Here is a 22,900-nt window from a genome sequence, read left to right as displayed (position 1 = left end):
GATCGTTCCTGGAAGTTTAATAGAGGTGTATTAGTAGGGGTGTGAGGACTAATATTTTTGCTTGGAGAGTTGTCAATGAGTGGGATGGGTTGCTAGAGTCAGTTTTGAGTGCTTTGTCTGTTAATGGATTAAAGGAGAGATGTGATAAATTGGGTCTTCCACGATGAGTCTTTGGACTCCATAGAGGTGCCTGTGTAATAATAATAATAATGAATGCATAATACTTATGTAATTGTTCATTTGGTGATTAGATTTTGAATTAATTTTTGTCTCCTTTTCTTGAAAGGAATTCCATCTGCCTATTCTGGAGCATTGCTTAACATTAGGAGTTCAACTTACCCTTTCTTCTGAAGTGCATCTTTCACCAACTGCAGATCCTTCCACTCTTGGATTACCAGGAACTCAAGAAAATGCATTATATCGTGCTGCAAGAAGTACCATTTTGCAGCACATTACACACCTGATTAGTTTACTGCCACATCCCCACCAGACCTTTCTTTTCCAGAACCAGATAACAAATCCACGTGGTGCAAAATATCGCAGCCGAGTTATTGATCTTTTCACAGATGGAACATTCTGGGATATATTATTTCAGATCATTCCAACTACAACTTGTTATTTAAATACACTACAGTTGCTTCCAGGACAACAAGAAGTTCCAGTTGACTCTTTAGAAGATATTGCTCGTTTAAGTATTTTATGCACTGAGGTAAGAATAATAATGTTTATTAAATATGTGTTGATTTAGCATATGGGAATTACTCATTTTTGAAATAAAAAAAATTAAAAAAAAAAACATAGTTGACTAATACAGCTTCAGAAAAGCTGAATGGTATTACTGTTGTATATATGTAATTTCTTCTATATAATTCTGAAATATTTCTAGTATATTTACAGTGACCATATTTTTTTGGAGAAAATAAAGGACAAATCAGAAATTGCTTCATAATAAAAAAAAAAGCAGGTTGTGTTTATTTGTTTCACTAAAACTTAAAAGCTTTATAACATTTATTATAAAATATAAGCATATACATAAGCATTTTGAACAATCATATTATTACTTTAAAAAATGTTCATTTTAATACTTTTCACAAGAATGAACTTTTTTTTTTAAAAGTTCATTCTTGTGATAGGAATTGTATGTCAAGTTTCACCAATATAAGGTTACAGTGTTAATATAGTGTTACAGGTGCGATGGATCCTTAGAGGAGTTGAATATGTTTTTAATTTTATAGGTGGTTTAAAAGTAGCATGAAGATTATATTGGTGTAAAATTTTGTTTATTTTATCTGATAACTCTTTAATGTATGCGATAGGTATGGATTTTCTGTAATCTATATTATATGCATTTTTTGATGAAGTTTTATAAAGAACTTTATTGATACTTTTTTGCTATAGCCATTATTTATAAATATATTGCTAATAATTTGTAATGTATCTGACTTAGATACATAGACGAAAACATCGTCAATGTATAGCCAGACTGTAGGTTTTAAAATAAAGGAATCTAGAGCATGTTGCTCAATAGCTTCCATATAAAAGTTAGCAATTGGTGGTGGTGGGGGGGGGGGGGGATTGGTGAGCCCATGGCCACACCTTCTTTTTGTAAGTAAAAATTATTTTGCCAAAAGAAGTAACCAGAACATAATATGTGCACAAAGAGAGCTCTAATATTGTAATATTAGGCAGAAATTAGTACTCAAGTGCTTCATACCTTAAGGTTCTCTATAACTATTGCCTTGCCATTCTTGGGTGGGATGAGGATAGCCAAGTGAGTTTTCATCCTGGAAAAATGCAATTCTGTCTTATTTCCTGACAGAAAGACCATGCTTCACTCTCTCCCTCACTTTTGGCACTATTCTATTTGCCAATTAGGATCAACAAAGTTTAGAGTGTGCTCCATTTAGCCATGGTAGCCATCATAAAATTTTTATACCAGCACATTTGAGAATTTCCTTTCTTTTTCCCATGATACTTATTTTTATCATGCATCTAAATGAAAGCTTTCTTCCTTTTCAAATTTCTAGTGGTCTTACTCTTGTATACTAAATCAGGCTGAAGATATCAGTATTGACAATAATATAGTTAGTTCTTATTTATATTGTGAGCTCTTCATGAGAATTAGTGCACATTCTATTTTAGTATTATTATTATTTAATGAGCTTATCCTCAGATAAGTTCATTAAAAAGCTTCGAGGATGCAAACAGAGACATTACATCTCAACCGAGATCAACAAAAAAAAAAAGAATTATTTATTACATTGAAGTGCTGTAGTTACAGCGGTTAAAAACATTAAAAAGCAAAAATTGTAAAATATATAGAACATACTGGTATACTATAAATGCTGTTAAAAAAATTTAACCTTATCCAATTGCAAACTATAAATTACCATCCATAGTAACTATAATTAATGCATTTTAGAATACAAAAAATTGAAAAATTTGTATGAAATTCACTGTAAAATATATATATATATATATATATATATATATATGTATATATATATGTAAATGCTCTGTAAGATGATAAATAAAATGCTATTACAAAAAAAATATATATATATTACTAAACCTCCCTTTTTTTTTTTTTTTTTTCCTCATAACATTTCTGATTTGTGATTCTTAAATTTTTCTTTTTTTCACAATATTGTTATCTTCACTGGTACCATAGACATAAATTCTATTCAATGGAAAATTGGATTGCATTCCAATTTCCCAGTTTGAAATTTGCTTATACCATTCTACTTATGGTTTTCTCCCCATTAAAACCGTGTGTTTGTGTTTTAGTCTTGAATAGTATAACCACTTCTACCTCTTTCTGTTCACTATTTCTTGAATAAGTCACCTTATTGTTTAGAAGGATCTCACTTAGTTCAGTCCTTGTTGGTCTATGAATTATTTTAAATGGTATTGCTATAAGATGATGGTAATATATGTAAGCAATACCACAGTTGGCCTTTCATTTAATTATATTGCACCATCATAATATATATGTGCTTCAGTCCCTTACAGAATTATAATTTGGTCATTCATGTCCCATAATTCAGTAATCTGGTGGATTCAATTCCTGTGCAGGAAGTGCAGGATGGTGAGGATTGCCAGGGAGTTAGAAGCTATGATTTGGTTACTTGACTTGGTCTTCTCACTCTGATCATCTCCTTCCACCCCTAAAAAGATTTACACATTTTAGTTATAAACAGCCTGACATATAACACTGTTATATGTCGGCCTGTAACAAGTTTTATAAGTTTTATGAATGCTCTCTCCTGTGGAGTTAATAATAAATAATGTTTTTTAATCAAGGAAAAGAAGCAGTAGCCATAGTATTCAACACTAAATACAAGGCTAATCTTCTTGAATGGCAGGCAGTCTCAAGTAGAGTGATGTGGGCAAATATGAGAATGGGGAACTGGACAATGAGACTTATATGTGCCTATGGTCCCACAGAAGGTGGGACCATAGGCACATATAAGTCTAAGGTAGAAGTGGAGGAATTTTTTGAGGCTTTAGAGAAAGCAACTGACACAAAGAAAAAGGAAAAGTTGGTCCTTGTTGGGGATCTAAATAGCAGAGTAGGAAATGATTGTCAGACATACAAAAATATTTTGGGAAAATTTGGAGAAATGAGCAAAGCTAATAATAATGGCAAATACCTGTTGGATTTCTGCTCAGGACATGGACTGGTTATTACTAACACTGTCTTTCAACATAAAAATGTGCACAAATTCACATGGAGAGAAGAGACAAGGAATAAGAAAAGTCTCGTTGTTGTTGTTGATAGGGATGTTTTATTCTGGCAGTACACTAGAGTGTAGAGAGGATTTGAAATTGGAAGTGATCACCATTTTGTCTTGAGCAGGATAAAACTGAATTTCATATTGAAAAGAAGAACATGTAAGAAAGTTTTAAACTGAATAGAAGTTGAGCAGCTCACACATGTGAACTGTAGACTAAAATACACAAACATTATTCACAAAAAAATGAAAGAGTTTGAGAACAGATACCAAACCTTGGAGATTCAGTGGCAAGCCATGAAGAAAAACCCTGTTAATTCAGCCAGAGAGGCATGTGGTGAGGTCTGCAAGGATAGAAAAATCTGAACTCCATGGTGGACACAGGAAGTTAAAGGGACAGTGAAGGTAAAGAAGAAAGCATATTGAAAGTACCTGGCAAATAAGTCAGCTTGTGCTCTTAGAGAATACAGAGACAAATGTAAGAAAGTTAAACACTGCATAAAACTAGCTAAACAAAAGTCATGGGAAGACTTTGGTAAGAACATTCTGATATTCTAATATTGCTGTTGTTAAATAGCTCTCAATCAATGTTCACACGGCATGTATATCCTTCCCATTCAACTCCTCTTTCCATGCTACAACTCCCAGGTGTCTCCTAAGCTTTCCATAATCACCAGCCTTGTAGTTCCACATATATCCCTTCTTTATGGAAGTTCTCACATGAATGACTGCAATCCAAGTGATCATTTCACAGTTGCTGTCACCAACTAGTGGAAGATTAGACACTCCATTCACAATCACATCCTCTGATGATATAACCAGATCTAAGACTCTTAACTTTCATGTGTCCCTTGTTATGTACTGCCTAAGATGATTATCCCTTAAGAACTCAAGAAATTCATTCTCCTTATTCCCTGATGCTATCTCTTCATTCCAATCAATATTGTCATAGTTAAAATCATCCATAATTATTACCCTTTGCTTGCTCAGTAAACCAAGTTGCCTATACATATCTTTTTCATTAGATCTGTCATCATACTTCACTTTTATTTATTTATTTTTCTCTACTACTATATTATCATTATGGATTAATAATAATGAAATTTTTTCTCTAATACTTCCTTAATATTACTTATCTCATATTATTTTATCACTATCATGCATCCCTCTTCCATTCTGATATGCTTTGCTACTTACTCGGCTCATGTGATCCTTCATTGGAAATCTCGCTTGCATTCAGGATCTCATGTTCCTCTGCTTTTTTTATTCAGTACACTTTTTGACACATTTTTGTATCATATTCTTCTTTCTTCTATAGACTACTCCCATTTGCTAATAAATACCTCTAACACATGCCACATCTCATAGAATTACTCATATCAAAATTAAACAAAGTGCTAAATGTCTCTATTGTTATGTTGCTACTTGTTATCTAATTCTGCAAGTAATGTGTGTAAACATACACACTTGCCTACACTCACATTTAATTAAAACACTCAAACTCAGTTGAATTAATACTTTAATTAAATATGAATATTAATTTAAAAAAAAAATCTCCTTGACAGCATCACTAAGCACTCACCCTAGATCCCCAAATTTTTCATTAGGAAACAATTCATCCTTAGCCCCATCAACCACACAGTACTAATTTATGATGTTTGTATCCTGTTGCATCTGTTGGTCTGAAAAATTGTCAAATAGATGTAAACAAGTCATGCACTTTTTTACCACCTCAATTTAAAAAAACATAATTGAATAAATATTAAATTTGAATATCCATATTTTAAATACTAAAAAATTTCTTTAACTTTTTTAAATTATGTTTTTTATTATTATTAAGGCAATTCATTGGATTGTTGAAACAAAGCAAAATGTTTCGTGTGAACATCTAAAAACAGCATTAGAATTGTTGGATGCTGTGTTGAAAAATCCAAGTCTTTCAGCAGTTATTGGTTGGCAAGACCACATGACATGGGTTTGTTCTTCAATTGGTGCCATATTTCAACTTATCTTATTATGTAAGTAGTAAATAATTTAACTGTGATTTAGTATTATTCCTTATAAATTATGTTCTTATAACAAAGATAATTATGCCCTTTCCCTTCCTCCAGTTCTTCTCATTCTTCATGATGATTATCCCTTTCAGTTTGTTAATGTCTAGTACTCACTGTTTCTCATATAGTATATTATCAATATACATATTCCTCTAATAACCAAGATGGTGATAATCTGGTTAACTGGATGGATACATATAACCTATATTATGTATGATGCCAAGCAAGAAGGCACTTTTCGCTTAGCCAGATGGAACAGAACCTACACCCCAGATGTGCATAGTCTCTAAAGACTCTGAAGATCACCCTCTGCCAGCAACAAGAACCATCCTGAACAGATTCCCTAACAGCCAGCACTGTCCTACACTAATAGAGACAGGCACATCAATCCCAATCATCACTGTGCCAGCAGTTGCTAGATGGAACCTTCTTAGATCCAACTGGAATGTATTTGAGAAATAAATTAAACAAATCATTACACCAATACCACTCACCCCTAATAGCTATCCCAGATTTGTTAAACTAATCAAAACTGCAGCCAGAGGTTACAGAAAACAGTACATCCCATGCTGCAGCAAGGGGACTGAGGAACATTTAGCCAAATATGAAGAAACTGAAGATCCAAGTTCTGCTAAGGAGCTCATAGCACTGCTTGACAAAAATAGAAAGGATAGATAGATCTCAACCATCCGTGAAAACTTGACTTCACCAAAACTAGCCAGAACAGCTGGTCATTTCTGAGAAAATTAGGTGTGTGGGGGGGGGCAAAACAAACAACATACAAACTACCAGAGATAACTCCAGACCAAACAGCTAATCATCTACTGAAAACCTCCAAGACACGTCCCATCTCTACCAGGAAAATAACTGTGCAATCTAACATCAGAAAAAACCTGAAGATGGGCCCTAGCTTCTTGAACTTGTATGCCCAGTATCTCTGGGAAAGATACAGAAAGACTTGACTCACCAAGAATGGCAAGGCTGCAGGAGAGGATGGTCTCCTCCCCGAGTTTCTCAAATATCTCAGCCAATGAAGTCAAACATGGCTGGCTGTCCTGTTCTCAAAAATTATAACTGGAGAACTTCCAAAACTATGGCGAGAAGCCAAAATAATTGCTGTGCCCAAACCAGGGAAAGATCCAAATAATGTCAAAAATCTACAACCGATCTCCTTGCTTTGCTCCACCTTTAAGTTCTTTGAAAGAATTCTCCTTAAAAGAATTTCACCACTCATTGAAAGAGCACTTCTGACTGAACAAGCTGGCTTCAGACTGAGAAGTTGCTATAACCAGGTCCTGGTCCTGACAATACAGATTGAAGCGGGCTTCCAGAAGAAACTTAAATCCGGAGTCACTTTCATTGACCTAACAGCTTATGACACAGTCTAGATCAGGTGCCTCCTCCTAAAACTGGGCAATATTATATGGCACATAAAAACTTTCCAGCTTTTCAAATCATTTTCTCCAACAGAAAGATCCGACATATAATATTTCCAACATATTGGTCGAAAAAACAGCAGACCCAGATTCCTCACAACAGTCTTCCATAGGACTCTGTGTTAGCCCCTTTACTCTTCAACATTTACATGTCCGACATACCACATATCAGCTCAAGCAAATACATGTATACCGATGACCTAGCAATCCTACACCAGTCTACCTCCTTTGCCAACCTGGAAACAACTTTGAACACAGACCTAAACATTCTGGAAGAGTACTTCAAGCAGTGGTACCTAAAACCAGATCCAACAAAAACTGTGTCCACAACATTACACCTAAACAAAGATGAAGCAAATCTACACCTCGACCTCTCTTTCTGTGTCAAGTGGTAGAACATGAGCCTCACCCGAAATATCTTGGAGAGAGCCTGGACAGAAGCCTAACCTATAAAAGGCACATCACCAACCTGTCCATTAAAATTAAAACGAGAAATAATATCATTTCAAGGCTTGCTGGTACAACCTGGGGGTTGTGGGGCAGAAGTTAAGATCATCTGCACTAGCCCTCGCATTCTCTACAGCAGAATACTGTGCCCCCCATTTGAGAAAAAAGTTCGCAAGTTCACACACTAACATAGATATCCAGCTAACTCTATCAGCTTGTGTTCTTAGAGAATACAGAGACAAATGTAAGAAAGTTAAACGCTGCATAAAACTAGCTAAACAAAAGTCATGGGAAGATTTGGTAAGAACATAGAAAATAAATATCAAGAAGGTGGCAAGATATTCTAGAGGTTGTTGAAGAAGCTCAGAAATGGAGGAAAGAGTGCTGTAAAAAGAATCAGAGATGATAAAGTGACATGAAAAGATATCCTTGAAGTATGGAGTAATTACTTCAAAAAATTGCTAAATGAAACAATCAGTGACAGCACATCCATAAAGAACACTGACCAGGGATGCAATCAGGAATACATATTCTTACTTGAAGTAGAAAAAATATCAAAAGCCTGAAATGTGGGAAGGCAGCGGGAGTACATGATATTTGACCAGAAATGCTTAAGTATATAGGTATAAAAGTGTTGCAGTGGCTGCGCTGCATAGTTCAGAGAGAGCCTGGACAGAGGGACGAATTCCAGATAATTGGAGTATTGCTCTCATAGTACCCATATATAAAAAGAGAAATAAAACTGAATCTGAGAATTACAGAGGTATTTCTCTATTGAGTGTTCCTGGTAAGATTTATGCCAGTATACTTGAGAAACAGTTGAGAAGGATTGTGGAAGGGAAGCTTGGTGAAGAACAAGCTGGATTCAGGCCAAATATAGGCTGTCAGGATCAAATTTTCACTTCTGACAAATTGTTGAGAAATCATTGGATATAACAAAGATCTGTATTTAAGTTTTGCAGACCTGCAAAAGGCATATGGGAATGTGCCAAGTGAGAGAAGCTATTCAAAACACTACAGTTGTGTGGTGTCAGTGGGGCATTATATCGAGCAATACATAGTCTTTATTTGAGTTGAAAGAAGTACAGGAAGATGGTTTAATGTTAAATCTGGTGTCAGACAAGGATGTACATTATCCCTTCTGTTATTTATTATCTATATGGATCACATTATGAAGGAAAATAGTATCAAACGTGATATCAAAACTGGAGATGTTAATCTCAGCTCTCTTTACTTTATGCAGGTAATGTTATACTTCTAAATAAATCTGCTGCAAGTTTGCAAGATTCCCTGACGAAATTGAATAACTGTTTTAATAGATATGGTATGAAGGTCAGCAATAACAAGACAAAGACGATGAGGATAGGCAGAAGTACTGAAAATATCAACTGCATTGTGAATGGAGAACCTATGAAACAAGTAAAACATTTCAGCTACTTAGGCATGATTTTTGTGAAGATGGTAAATTAAATAGGGAAATAGACAACAGAATTAACAAAGCTAGTATGGTAAGAAGTCAACTGAATAAATTTATATCGAATAAGAGAAGAATTAGTCAAAATACTAACTGTTGTAATACAGTTAGTGTTTAGGGGCGTGAACAGATGGCATCAATGGCAATATCATATTAAAAACGAGGATAATAGGAAGAACTTGACATTATTAGCATCCAGGAATGTGTTAATAGAGCTAATCTCAGGTGGTATGGTCACTTAAACAGAATGGGAGAGGAAAGATTAGCAAAACAGGTGTTTTCTGCCAGAAAAAGAACCAGAGGAATACTAAGTTAGGTGGATTGATATGGTAAAAAGTGCCTTAGAAGATAGACATATAAGATCTGATAATGTTGAAGTCTTGACAGGTGACAGATTGATTTGTTGGAAAATTGTAGATAGAAAGTTAGTAATGATGTAAATTTTTCATGTAGTACTGTCATATTCTCTACACCCCTTGAGGGTACATGTCAGGAATTTGATGATGATGATGATGTACATATGTATATGTATTGTAATTTCCTGTATATAGCTACAGAGAACAATTTTTGTGTATAGAATATAATTTCCAATTCCTTTTGAATATGACTGTCACTGTAACAATATTGAAGTAAGCTCACAAAATATAATAAACTACTAAAACCTTATAATATGATGCTATTGTACAATAATATTGTACCATTTTCTCAGTACATGAATGCATTGAGAAAATTCCATATGGCACACATTCAATTTTATAAACTTTTCCTTGCTGCTCACATGTTTGCAATATTGAGAGTTGATTATATGTAAAATGTGCATAGTGGGTGTTGTCTACGTATTATGATTAACTGGAACCAGAAACATTGTGATCCACCTGCAGCTGATAGCATATATTGTCACATGCACTTACATTTTAAGTCGTGTCCTAATTTTGTTTATCTTTTTCCACCTCTATGCATTTACAGCTGAAAAGTTTGCACATAATAAACACACATTTTCCTTATATAAGCCATCATATTCTTTATTGATGTTTTTATATTCTATTGTGATAAGTGAATTTTGTGATTAGAGAGCAATGGGGACCAGTTTTGTTTAATTTTTTTTTCTGTAAAATTATCTAAATGTTGCCTTGTGTTGTACTGAATCGTTATTATAATGATACAGTATACCAATGGTATTATAATAAAGAATAATTTTTTACAAAAATTTTAAATTATAAAATCATTTAAATATAAAATTCTTTTTATTCTTTATTTATTTATAAATCTACTCTAAAAACAAAATAGTTAATATAAACACAACTATCCATTACATTTTAATTTTGAAAAACCTGTAAAATTATATAAAAAATTAAATGGAAAAATGTGAAAAGTGTTTTCTTTGGTAATCTGTTCTAAAACAAAACACAACCCCATCTATGAAATCTCACTTCATCAACTCGATAAACAGTGCCACACCTTCGGTGAGGAACATTCTTTGTTACTTCTTGGATGAAGTTCTACAGTCATTTTTGTAGTTATAGTTGCTTGGTTGTAAGAATTACTCCACATATTTTTGGAAGGAGAGTGTCATGGAACTTTCTCTGAATGTGCCCTATGTGGATAGATGGCAGGTATGTGGGTTGCAAAGTCTAGTTGACAGGCAACAAGAAGCGACATGATAGAAGCTTACAAGTGACTAAAGGGGTTGTTCTATAAGGCTGACACAAAAAAACTCTTCAATACATGATAAGTAAAAATAGAGAACTAAGGATCATTCCTGAAGTTGTATAAGAGAGTGGTTAGTAAGAGTGTGCAGGCTAGAGTTTTTGCTTGGAGAGTGGTAAATGACTGCCAGATGTAATTTTGAATGTCTTTAGAGTGAATGAATTAGGAGAGGTGTGATAAATATTGTGTGAATAATGGTTAGTGTGAGTGTCCCATAATGAGTCTTCTAACTCCATGGAGATAATAATAACATATAAGAATGATGATAATAATAACTTCCCTGCTCTCATGATGTTGTCATCAGCAGAAATAGTAAAAAAAAATTTGGATACCTGATGAGGAGGGTATAGATTCTTGGAGAGTAATAAGGAAAAGAGTAAGTTACATTCTTTCTCTTCTTCTTCTTTTAGAAAAGAATCAATTTTTACCTTTTCAATTTCAATCTCATTCAGAATAAATACATATGTGGCTCAACATCAGAGTCATATCCTAAACAAATGGCAATTTGTGTGCATTGTGTACCTTCAGATTTTGCATCATGAATTCTTTTTATAGTCTTTGCATAAACATGTTCTGATGCATCTTTTTTATTTGCATTAGAACCTGGAAATACATTCAACCTCTTCAAAATGGGCAGTTTGCAGCCCCAAAGTTTTTCATGCTGATGACAACAGTTTCTGACTAACTTTCTTCCACATTTCACCAATGTTATCACATCTGCAATGCAATGTGATGTAATAACTTGTCCTACAATATTCTCATTATAAGTTTGTTAAACTTTTTAGTTGCGCTCATTACACATTTATCTCTAATTGTTTTTTGATTAAATTGAGAGAAAGTGTGGGAGAGTGATTTAATATTTTAATTCTTGATATGATAGCTGTAAATAATATTTAATTTTTTTTAATTACTTTGACTGACTTCAGCTATAATTAAGTTGTCTCTCTCTCAATTGAGTTAAAGAGATGAACCTGGTTGGCCTTTTGACAAATATGATAGATGATTATAATATCATAAGGGAAACCTTTATTCATATCATCATGAAGAAAAACTTACAACTCACCTTCTCACCAATCATTTCTGTCAACACACCTTTATCTTTTTATTCTCTCTACAGACTAGTTCAGCAGTTATCTCCTAAATATAACTTCCCTCTTTGTTTTCTATCCACCAAACTTTTCATTTTACTGGAGAGTTTTTTGGATAGAGGGCATATGATAGATGTCATTGAGACATTTAAGCTGTTGAAAAGTATTTGATGGATTGACACTGGAGAGATTTTTCATACGGTAGAATAAGGGGAAGGAGCTATCCCTGGAAGCTGTAAAAGGAGCTGGTAAATAAGAGAGTAAAAAGTAAGTTTTTTGCATGGAGTGTGGGGTAGAGACATTGAATGCATTGCCTAAGAGGGCGAATGAGTTTAAGAAATTGTACAGTAGACTTTATGTTGTCTGAAGTGGACACAATGAGTCTTATCATTCCATGGAGGTCCAGAATAATAATAATAAAATCTCCTCCCTTGTTTTTACCGCTTTTAGGGAGCCTCATGCATGCTTTGCATTCTCACAGTATTTTCCCTTTCTTATGATAGTGTTTTTCACAAGTAACCATAACTTATTAAGTCAGCATGAAGTATCAGCCATACATTCACTTCTTATAGCTTGTTCAGTGCTGTGAAGTTTCATGTTCAAATCCATAAATATTATATATTCATTATTTCATTTTTGTTTGAAATAGATCACTAGCATCACATTTCATTTTTGTGGGAACATTCTTAACTAGCTAGGAATTCACCAACTCAAAAAAATTATATTTGATCACTAAAGCTCACCTTTAATAAGATTAATTGTTGTTCTGAAATTCCAAAAACACGTATGTCTGTTTGTATTCTATTATTATTTGACACCTCTTTACTAAGAATGTCATTCATGACACATGATCATAGAATGTTTTATTCTCTAATCCCAAATAATTTCTTTTGACACATCTGTATTTTTCCTCATCTATCCACAGACCTCAACATTTCTTTTAAGATAAAATTTCCTTCCTTAGTTTAATCTCTTTTATGTAGTTTTGTACTTGCATTCCAAGTCCTTACTAATCATGTCTTTCACAGTTGACCGTTACACACATGTATTTGGTACTCTATTATAACTTCTTGCTTGAGAGTGTCATGTTACCAAAGAATGATTTATTGCACCTCTTTTTCATTTTGGCACTACTATTTTTCACATTTGACATCTGTAGACTCCATATGGTCACTGCCATACCTCACATGGTTTTGGCAATGATGTCTTCTACTAGAAAGTGGTAGAGTTGCAGATTCCCTTTCCACACAAAGTTCGTAGGACAATCACAAACGTCCATGCCCATGGCGGGATTCTAACCCGCAGTCTCTTGGCTGGAGAGTGGACACGCTAACCACTCGGCCAACCAGGCTGGATTGGCACCACTTGCATGTTATATATATAGTTATATTACGTAATACAAGATCAAAAACTGAAGATTTGTTCTTATCTTTATTATTATTATTATTATTTGACACCTCCAGGAAGTCCAAAGACTCATCTAGGGAGAGTGTGCCAACAGCATCGAACAATTGATCCCCTTCCAACTATTAACTGCACTCAAACTTGCTTAACTTTTTGCCTGAACCATTAGTAGCAGTGGCTCTACTAATCAACCAACCATCCTTAACTGATTGGAAATAGAAACAAATCTCACATACATAAATGCACAGATAGTGGATTATATTTTGGTGGATATGAAAAAAAAATACATTGAGTGCACATTTTTATTTAATGTTTATTTCACACCATGACGCTTCTCAGTTTAGTGCTTTACTTCCAGATATACATATATGCTACTGATTTGTTGTACAGAGAAAAAAATGGAAAAAAAAATTATCCTGAATGGTCAAGTGGATTTGACTGTGATTATGTTTAATGTGTTTCAAAAGAAAAATTATGGTGATGTGGATGTGACAGTAGGTAGTTTCACATTAAATGGGTACCTGCTGTATACTGTAGCTGAAATAAAATTAAGCTGAACATATTAAGTTAAAATTTGAAGGGAAAAAAAATGTGCTTTTACTGAAATATGCCAAACATTTTATAAGCCTTACGTGAAATTTCTGGGAAATAAAATTATTAGGACTGCCCTTATTACATGACACTTCCAAAAAGTCAAAGGACTCAACTCAGGAGGGTACCCCCTCTCCACACAAAACCCACTGTCTACAAACATGAATCCTCCATCATCACACAACACCACAACCTACACATAACAACGCTATCATCAACACACTCTACTGTCTATGACACGCTAATAGTTTTTTTGTTTTTTTGTTTTCCTGTAAATGGCAAATTTTTTCCTTGTCATGACAAGAATCAAACTCAGGGCTTTTCCAGTCAAAGAATGCAATTTTTGTTGTTCTTCTGCTTATTCAATGGAGGTAGTATATTAGGAAAGAAAAGAAAACCATTATATTAGGAGTATGATGTAAAAATGCATAATTGAAATTGCCTTTATGGATAGGTATAATCGTCCTAATCAAATTCTTGATGTGTACCCTCAAGAGGATGGACAGGATGCTGTGATAGTACAACATGAAAATTTTACATTACTACTAAATTCCTGTCGACAATATTCCTTCAAATTAGTCTGTTATCTCAGTCTATTAAATTAGATTCTTTAAATTAGTCTGTTATTTAACCAGAATTTAATTCTGGTTAAATTCCAATTCAACGAGAATTCCAATATGGTCAGATCTTATATTTTGTTCTTCTAAGGCACTTCTAACTGCATCAATTCACCTAGATCTTGGTCTTTCTCTATGTCTCTTCTCATACTAGCAAGAAACAACTACTTGGCTAATCTTTCCTCTAACATTATGTTTAAGTGCCCATCCTGAGATTAGCTATACTCACCCATTCCTGATTGCTAGCAATGCTAAGTTCTTTCCTAATATCTTAATTTTTAATGTGATTCTGCCATTGAAATCTGTTCATTCACTTAATCTTTCCCAGAATTCTCATATCTGCTGTCTCTAGATCACAGATGTGATACTCCAGATTAACAGATTTGCTTCTGAGCCAGCGCTCAGATCCATAAATGAAAATAGGTTTCAATACCTTATTTCTGTGTTCCTCTATATTGCCAGTTTCTTGTTTTGACTAATTTCTCTGTTATTCCTTGTATATTTATTCTGTTTTTTTATTTCCATATTTAGTTTGCTAACTGCACTAAAACCTGCACATAAATAGCTTGAAATATTTTACTTGTTCTACAGGTTCTCCATTCAGGATGCACATGATATTTGCAGTATTCCTGCCTGTCCCTGCTATTGGAATCCCCTTGTTACCTGCACTTGCCAATTTCTACTTATTATCCACATATTGTACACAATAGGAAGGCTGAGTACAATATGTGGATGATGTATTTGCAATGTGGCCAGACTCAGAAGCATCTTTACCTACCTTTTTAACCAAAATCAACAGCCTTCACCCACACATCAACTTTACCGTGGAAAAAGAAAAGTAAGGAAAATTATCCTTCCTGGATAATTTTCCTCTTTTTCCATCCAGGATCCATATAATACTTGCTACATCTGTTCACCATAAACCTACCTTCACAGGCTGCTGCATGCAACAAGATTCAGCACATCATCCATCTCAAAAAATAGGCATCTTCAAATCTTTGCACAATAGAGCACATGTTATCTACTCCAATTCCCAAGTTCTCCAACAAGAATTGAATACCATCTAATGCATCATACTATAGAATGGCTTCGCCTCAAAGAAGTTTAAATGCATTCTTGACATTATTATTATGTGACATCTCCAAGGATTCATCGAGGGAGGGCACCTACTCTACCCCTGTCTGTCTCCACCACTCAATCCACCAACTACAGTGAACTGCATCATCTACACCAATGCCATCTACTGCCCACCACCAGCACTACTATTTTCACAGATAATCACAAACATCCATACCCACGTGATATTCAAACCCACAGCCTTTTGGCTGAAGAGCAGATACACTAACCACTTGACCAACCAAGCCAGCACTTATAAGCATATTCACAAGAACCCTGAACCTGAATGGCGAGTCCCTATCGCATACATCACAGGTATCTCTGAGACTACAAAGATACTGAAAAGATGCAGTTTAGTTTCTACATTCTTCCTTGTCAACAAAATTTCCTCTTGGTTGCTATCCACAAAAGATAAAAGCTCCCTCCCTCTCTCTCTCCCCTCCATCCCTGGTGTTTACTAGGTTCCACTTGAGTGTACTTTAGACAAATAGGATGTTCTGTAAAAAAATTAGTACGAGAACGGCAGTCTTATATCAACAGCAATAAACTTGAAAAATCTAGTCGTGCTCAGCATAGAGTGGACACTGACCATGACCATCCAATACGTGCCCTTTACATCAACACAGGTTTAGATTTAAGCAATTATTTAAAGAGAGTGTTGAAGCTTCTACACTACCCAAACTTAATTTGGAATGACTGCCTCTCTATTGCCAAGCTTTGAGATTGTCTCATCCTTATAAATGACAACCAATAATGCATTCCCACCCGTTTTTTTAATATAATGCTATGTCATTCAATTAATTATCTAAATTTTGTTAATTCCAAATCACTTAATTTTACTTTTGTCTTTAATTGTAATATATTATTGTATAACTTCCCAAAAGGTGGCAATCCTGCATATGACTCAGCTGCATAAATAGGTTAACATTCTTTGTTCTAGTTTCACCTTCTGATTATGCTGATACACTGATCATGACCAGTTAGTTTTTGGTTGAAATATTGCAGTAATAAAGAAAATTATTATTTATTCTTGTGAATATGTGTGTCTAATAAACTTTATTATGTTGCAAGTACCATTAAAAATTTATTCTTGCTCATTGCTTTTATTGCTGATTTTTGTGCCAAATTGGTTATAGTAATTATTCAGTTTAGTTAAGGAATCCTGCAGACACACACTGGATTTATTTAGGTGTATGACAGTATAAAAGGCTGAGATTAACATCTCCAATTTTAATATTCGATTTAATGCCACTTTCCTTCATAAAGTGATCCACACCATAAATGATGGATGAATAACAGTGGAGATAATGTACACCTGTCTTACTCGGTTTACCTTATTGTCCTGTCTTCAATTCTGACTGCTGACTTAAAATGAAATTTTTTCTCTGAGAAAACCTAACAGGGACTTTTACCTGGATTAATCATCCATCTTTTATGAGCAATCATTCATTTTTCAACAGTTTCCATCATTTTCCATACAATTTTGCCATGCTTGAATAAGAATCTGCGTGCCAATCCCATAAAAGTTTTTGATTGTGGAGCTCTTCATGAACAGTGCTTCAGCTTCTCATTGTTTCAAAATGGCAGCCTTCAAAGGACCAAAATTGTGGTAGTTAGAAGTCACTAATTCTAGACTGTGAGCAGTATGGGAAAGATCAGTCCAGCCAAATGCTGCAATTGCATCCCTTCCTTGTGCACATACTTGTGAGGGCAGGCATTGTCACAGAAAATGAGGACCTCATTCATGTTTCTGATGGGCTGAACTCCACAATGCATTTTATCAGTTTTTACACCGTCTCCACGTATTCTTTTCAATTTATTTTGGTTCCTCCAAAAAGAAGTTCACAAAAAATATCCAATCTTTCTCCCAGAGCATGGTTGCCATGACTTTGCTCATAGAAGGCTGTCTTATGCATTTCTTTTTGCCTGGTGAATTGAGATAATGCCATTCCATTGACTGCCTCTTTGTTAAGTTATAATGTTGAACCTGTGTTTTGCCATTATATTCACCATCGATGAAACCCTTGTTGTCTGCTGTCACTGTCATCACTGGTCTGCTGCTTTGAGTTTTGTCTCTGACCTTGGCTTTACCACTCTTGTGTCTGACCCAGCATCTAATTATGCTAATGCATGTCAGCAGTATTTCCTCCATACACATTTTTCAGATGGCGTGAATTTCCTTTCATCTCACATATTCCACGTAAGGAATTTGGTTACTATTCTCTACATCAGGGATCAGCAACCTTTTCAGACTCCCGGGCCACATTCAACTTTTATTTTTAATAATCAGGCTGCAAGCATTTAATTAAGAGAAAATAGTGAGTGAAAAAATACTTAAGTCAGCAATTTTTATTATATCAATCTTAAAAAACACAGAAATATTTAAAGTACGAGATATGAAACAAGTATGAAAATGAAACTCAATGAAAAATTATCACATAAAAACAAAGTAATATAGTTTATTAATCACAATATGTGTCTCCCTGCGTAATATGACTTTTGTTATTGTTTTCCCTTAGCCAAATTATCTATATCCACTTTATAACCTGAGGTGCAAATTCGAATCGAAGCATGCAAATGTTCATCAGTCAGTCAAAGAAAATTTATTTTCTTCTCAACTAAACACATGGACCACATTCCATGTAAGTATGATCAACCTTTTATGGGCTGCCAAAAATGCACGTTTGGGCTGCATGTGGCCCACGGGCTGCTGACCCCTGCCCTACATCATGTATACATCTGTAATTGCTGACATTTTGAATACTTGCTTCTGCTTTGCTCATGTAATTGATTACATTGCTACTCACTCTTGAGGAATCTAAAGACTCTTACTATTCAATGATGTATAAAGCATTCTGCTTCACTGGAATTGAGGGATGGGATAAAATTACTACTGAGACTGCTGTCTGCTCTGTAATACTTTCTGCTTCACTGGAATTAGGAGGGAACATTATTTTTAGTGGCCCCTGTATGCTGGCTGTATTGAGAAAATTATAGATAGGGATTCTACCAAATCCCAAAAGGGAAAAAAGAAGATAAATTATTTTTTTTAAAAATCACATCTTGGCCAGAAGAGATTACCAAAAATGCTAAAAGCTTATCATGTCAAACCAACCCAGATTGTAGTCCCCAAAATTCTCAAACTTGATGCCCACCCCCTTCTTGCAGTAGTTAACAGCATTGACAGCCCCACCTATAAACTACTCAAATATTTATCCAAATCACTTCCACCCCTCCTCATAAGCAACTCTCTCTCATTTATTAAAAATTCTCTTCACTTTACAACATTAATTAAAAATCTAACCTTCACAAATTCTGACATTATGGTAAGCTTTGACATTACTTCACTGTTCACTGATGTACCTTTGACCTTCTTAAGCCACATTTCTTCTCTAACATATTTAAATTATTCATATTCACCATTTCTTCTGATTATCTGATATGAAAAATATACTAACAGCTAGATGGGTTTCCCCCCTCCCCCACTAGTCAACTATTTCATTTGTAGGAATAAACTGTTGATGGATGAATGACTTGATGACTTTTGTTAGAGCAGTTGTTGATCAATGATAATAATGACATAGAAAGGACTCACAGTATTCTTTTATGTGTTAATGCGAAGCAATTGTGATATAATTGTGTCTCGTATTTCATCTTCATCAGTGCATAATCTGGGAGGCTTGATTTTCCATATTGGCAAAATCTCATATTGTCCATACATTCTTCCCTTCTAATACTTCTGAAGAACAGCTCTTCACAATAATATTACTATTGTATGGGCACCTCCATGGAGTCCAAAGATTTGTCATGAGAAGAATTGTATAAATCTCTGGAAGAGATGTGGAGATTTCTTATTGTTAGTAAATGGAAAGAGAGAAAATCTGTTTCCTTCATTATGGTGTGAATGATCGGTGTGAATGATCTCAAAGTTTGCTTTTCACTGTAAGGGATGGATATGCAGTGAATATTTTCTGGTGTTTTCTCTCCTGGAGATTGTTTTGTTTCCATAGTGCTGCCCCACATTTTCCAGCTATGACATTGTTACATGCACACAAACTAATTATGTTTTCTTTTCTAACAGTTTCTCTAAAATATTATGCCTGTTGAACCTGTTCTAAAGAAGTTAGTTGAAATTGCTTGTGAATTTTAAGCAAAATAAGTAATCATTTTGTATTTAACTCATGTCTTCTTCTGTCAGAGAAATAGAAATGAAACAGGTGTCATTTTAAATACAGAGTATTTCAAATTAAATTAACCCTATTCAGAGCAATCTGTAGAGAGGATGAGTAGATAAAATATCCTCAAATTTCATGGGTACCTTAGCCAGATCATGGGGGAAGATATTTTGATAAAAGAATAAAAAAAAAGTTCAAAAACAACTGATAGGGGAAATATGACACTGTGAGTGGGAGAAAATGGGATATATGTGATTGTGAAACGATTCAGAATCAGTGAAGTTATTTGATGATGTTTATTTTGCTCATCTCATAAAATGTGATAGAAAAAAATATATCACATAGATCTGACATGCTGCAAGGAGCTATCAAGGAATTCTGGAATTATCATTGGTGGTGATGTTCAATGTATTGGCCTTTATGCAGGGTTAATAGCTGATACTGCCATACATTGTCTACAGCAGAGCACAACTGATCTGTTGAAAGATTTTGCACATGATGTCTGATTTTGTCTTTCAAATCTGCCAAGTTGAAGAATATTGCCTGATACACCATGTTTTTGAGGTAACCCCAAAGCCGAAAGTCACAGGAGTTAAGGTCTAGTGAACACTATGGCTACTTCATAGAAAATGAGTGATTGATTACTGTATCCTCTGTGAAATGTTAATGCAATAATAATTGAACTTTACATCCAATGTGGGGAGGTGCTCCATTTTGCATCAATGCTGTTGTGTTCAGGCACCCTCTTTGCTACATTTGTCGGATAGCAAAATTACTCAACATATCCTGATAACACTTAGCTGTGACCATGCCAGTCATGAGTCTAGTTTGATGGATTTCGTTCAAGAAAAACAGCTCAACAATGAATTTGGTCATAAATTCTATCCATATATTTAGTGAATGTTTGAAATGCACAGGGATTCTCTGTAGCCCACATGGAGCAGTTTTGAGTGTTTTACTGTTCCTCAAACATGAAAATGCACTTTCCATAGGATGTTCCAAGGTAAATCCTTGACTGCCTCCATGCATGCCACAAATGTCAACACAAACGTTTCTCAGATGCTGGCATCTCGCGTTCGCAACCCTTGGCTGTGGCTGAGTTTATGGATAGTAGTGTATGGCAGATCTAATTGCTACCTGTCTCTTCAAATTGATGAGTCATGTGTTGCACTGCATGTGGTGTCAATGGACCTTTTCGTGGAAAGTCTCTAGTCATCTGTATTTTCAAAGTACTGCTGCAGCATTTTCCCCAATCCTATAGAAACACTTCACGTATTCTTCTGAATACTTGAGAAAACTGTAGAGTAAGTTTCACTCTTTCTTTTATACTGCCTTCAGCTCGTGGTATGCAATATTCACTATCTTTTCTCGATCACAGTTCCACATTTCCCTTATCAATCATTTTTTGAACTTTTTTTTATTGCCAATATATCTTCTCCATGATCTGGTTAGAATTTGAGGGTATTTCATTGACTGGTTCTCTCTTCAGATTGCTCTGAATAGGGATACTTTAATTTGAAACCCCCTGAATATCAGTACATAAGGAACTAAACAAACAACATTTTTAACATGATTTTGAGCTACCTTTTCACAGTATGACTTTAATTATACAAATTACGTGGATATTGAATCCAACCTTAATTTGTATAATTTGCATTGCCAAAGTGAAGCCTCTTGACTCTTTATTTCAGTACGACTTTAATTTTCAGAAATGAGTGGCTGAATTATCTACTTTGCCTCAAAGAAGATTTTGTTCTAACTTCGCTTCCCTCCAATTACTGCTATTATGTCACTTTGCAACTTATTGATGTTTTATCACCAAGTGGCTGGAGAGAGAGAATCTCTTCTTCACTTATGAAGATTCTCAGATAACCAGATATACTAATAATTATTAAATGAGGAGGCAATATCACACTCTATTACCAAGGTCAGGGGAGTAAATCAGGTAGGAGTAAGATGGATGAGTAATATCATTAAGCAGCAACTGCAAAAAAAGAAAATGTTGTGGAGGGTATATAAGGAGAAAGATGCCCAACTAACTCATGAACAGTGCAAGGTACAGGCAAAAAGGTCACCAGCATGGTAAGGAAGGCAAAATCAGGTTATGAGAAGAAGTTAGCCAAACAAAAAGAAATCCGAAAGAGTTTTTGTTATGTGGCAAGTAGGAGTAAGAATGATTCTCCTTAAACTCATTTGTCATTCCTCTTTATAAGGTCTTGATATGCCCCCATCTGGATTTCTGTGCTGAAGTCTGGTCCCCTGGATTTATTGGGGATGAGGAAGCAGTGGAGAGGATTCAGAGCCGAGTGCAGAGAAGATCCCTTTGTTTCCCATGCCTTCTAGCCATTATTGAAACATTTCTGTGTCATCTATAAAATCACTTTAGTACTTAGATATGTTTCTTATTACATCTCTCGTTTCTGTCTGTCAACTGAGATTTGTAACTCTTATACCTTCAATCTATCCTCAGAGTATTCTACAGACCTCTCACCATCTTGATCACTTGGCTCTAAATTCTCTCCACCATTTCCTCATCCTTGCATTCATCCAAGCAATTGAATCTTTGCTCAGGTCCAGATATGATCTTATCAGAGCCTTATAAAGAGGAATCTGAACTTGTTAATATGTTAACAAGTTCAGATTCTTGGAGCTGTGTTGCCCCTTTTTGTAATATTCCTCAGAACATCAACTCTCTGTCCACCATTAAACAAAAGTGCTCTTTTGTATCATTTCTGTTTAACAGCACAATGCCTGATATATTCCAAAGGTCAAAGGGCTAAATATGATAGGTGTAAGGATGAATGAAGAGATTAAATATACAAACTGGAAAAAAGAAGGCATTATGGAAACATCACAAGGATAATAATTAGTTGTATGAGGACAACAAAAGAGCAGGCCAGGAAGGTGATATGGTTGGCAAGGACATCAAAGTCAATTATGAAAAGAAATCAACCAATCAAGAAAAATCATACAGAGTTCTTTAGATATGTGGCAAACAGAAGAAAGAAATGAATATGGTAGGATAATGATGATAGATGAAAATGTAGATTGGTAACT

At 34.8% G+C, this 22,900-nt stretch overlaps 1 protein-coding gene across 1 annotated transcript in view; it reads left to right on the top strand.

Moving 5' to 3' along the window:
* The window catches only part of htt (huntingtin), a 1,164,033-nt gene that overhangs the window by 808,892 nt on the left and 332,241 nt on the right, over positions 1-22,900 (top strand). The window contains exons 39-40 of the mRNA XM_090393484.1: positions 287-709; positions 5,575-5,752. Coding sequence (XP_090249610.1) covers positions 287-709; positions 5,575-5,752 — 601 coding nt within the window. The remainder of the gene's footprint in view (positions 1-286; positions 710-5,574; positions 5,753-22,900) is intronic.

This window comes from Typopeltis vanoorti, chromosome 5 (assembly GCF_054136105.1).
Source record: "Typopeltis vanoorti isolate ZY-2024b chromosome 5, IOZ_Tvanoo_1.0, whole genome shotgun sequence".
In the NCBI taxonomy this organism is placed as follows: domain Eukaryota; kingdom Metazoa; phylum Arthropoda; class Arachnida; order Uropygi; family Thelyphonidae; genus Typopeltis; species Typopeltis vanoorti.
Note: the sequence above shows the minus strand (reverse complement) of the source record. Positions and strands in the feature narration are given on the sequence as shown.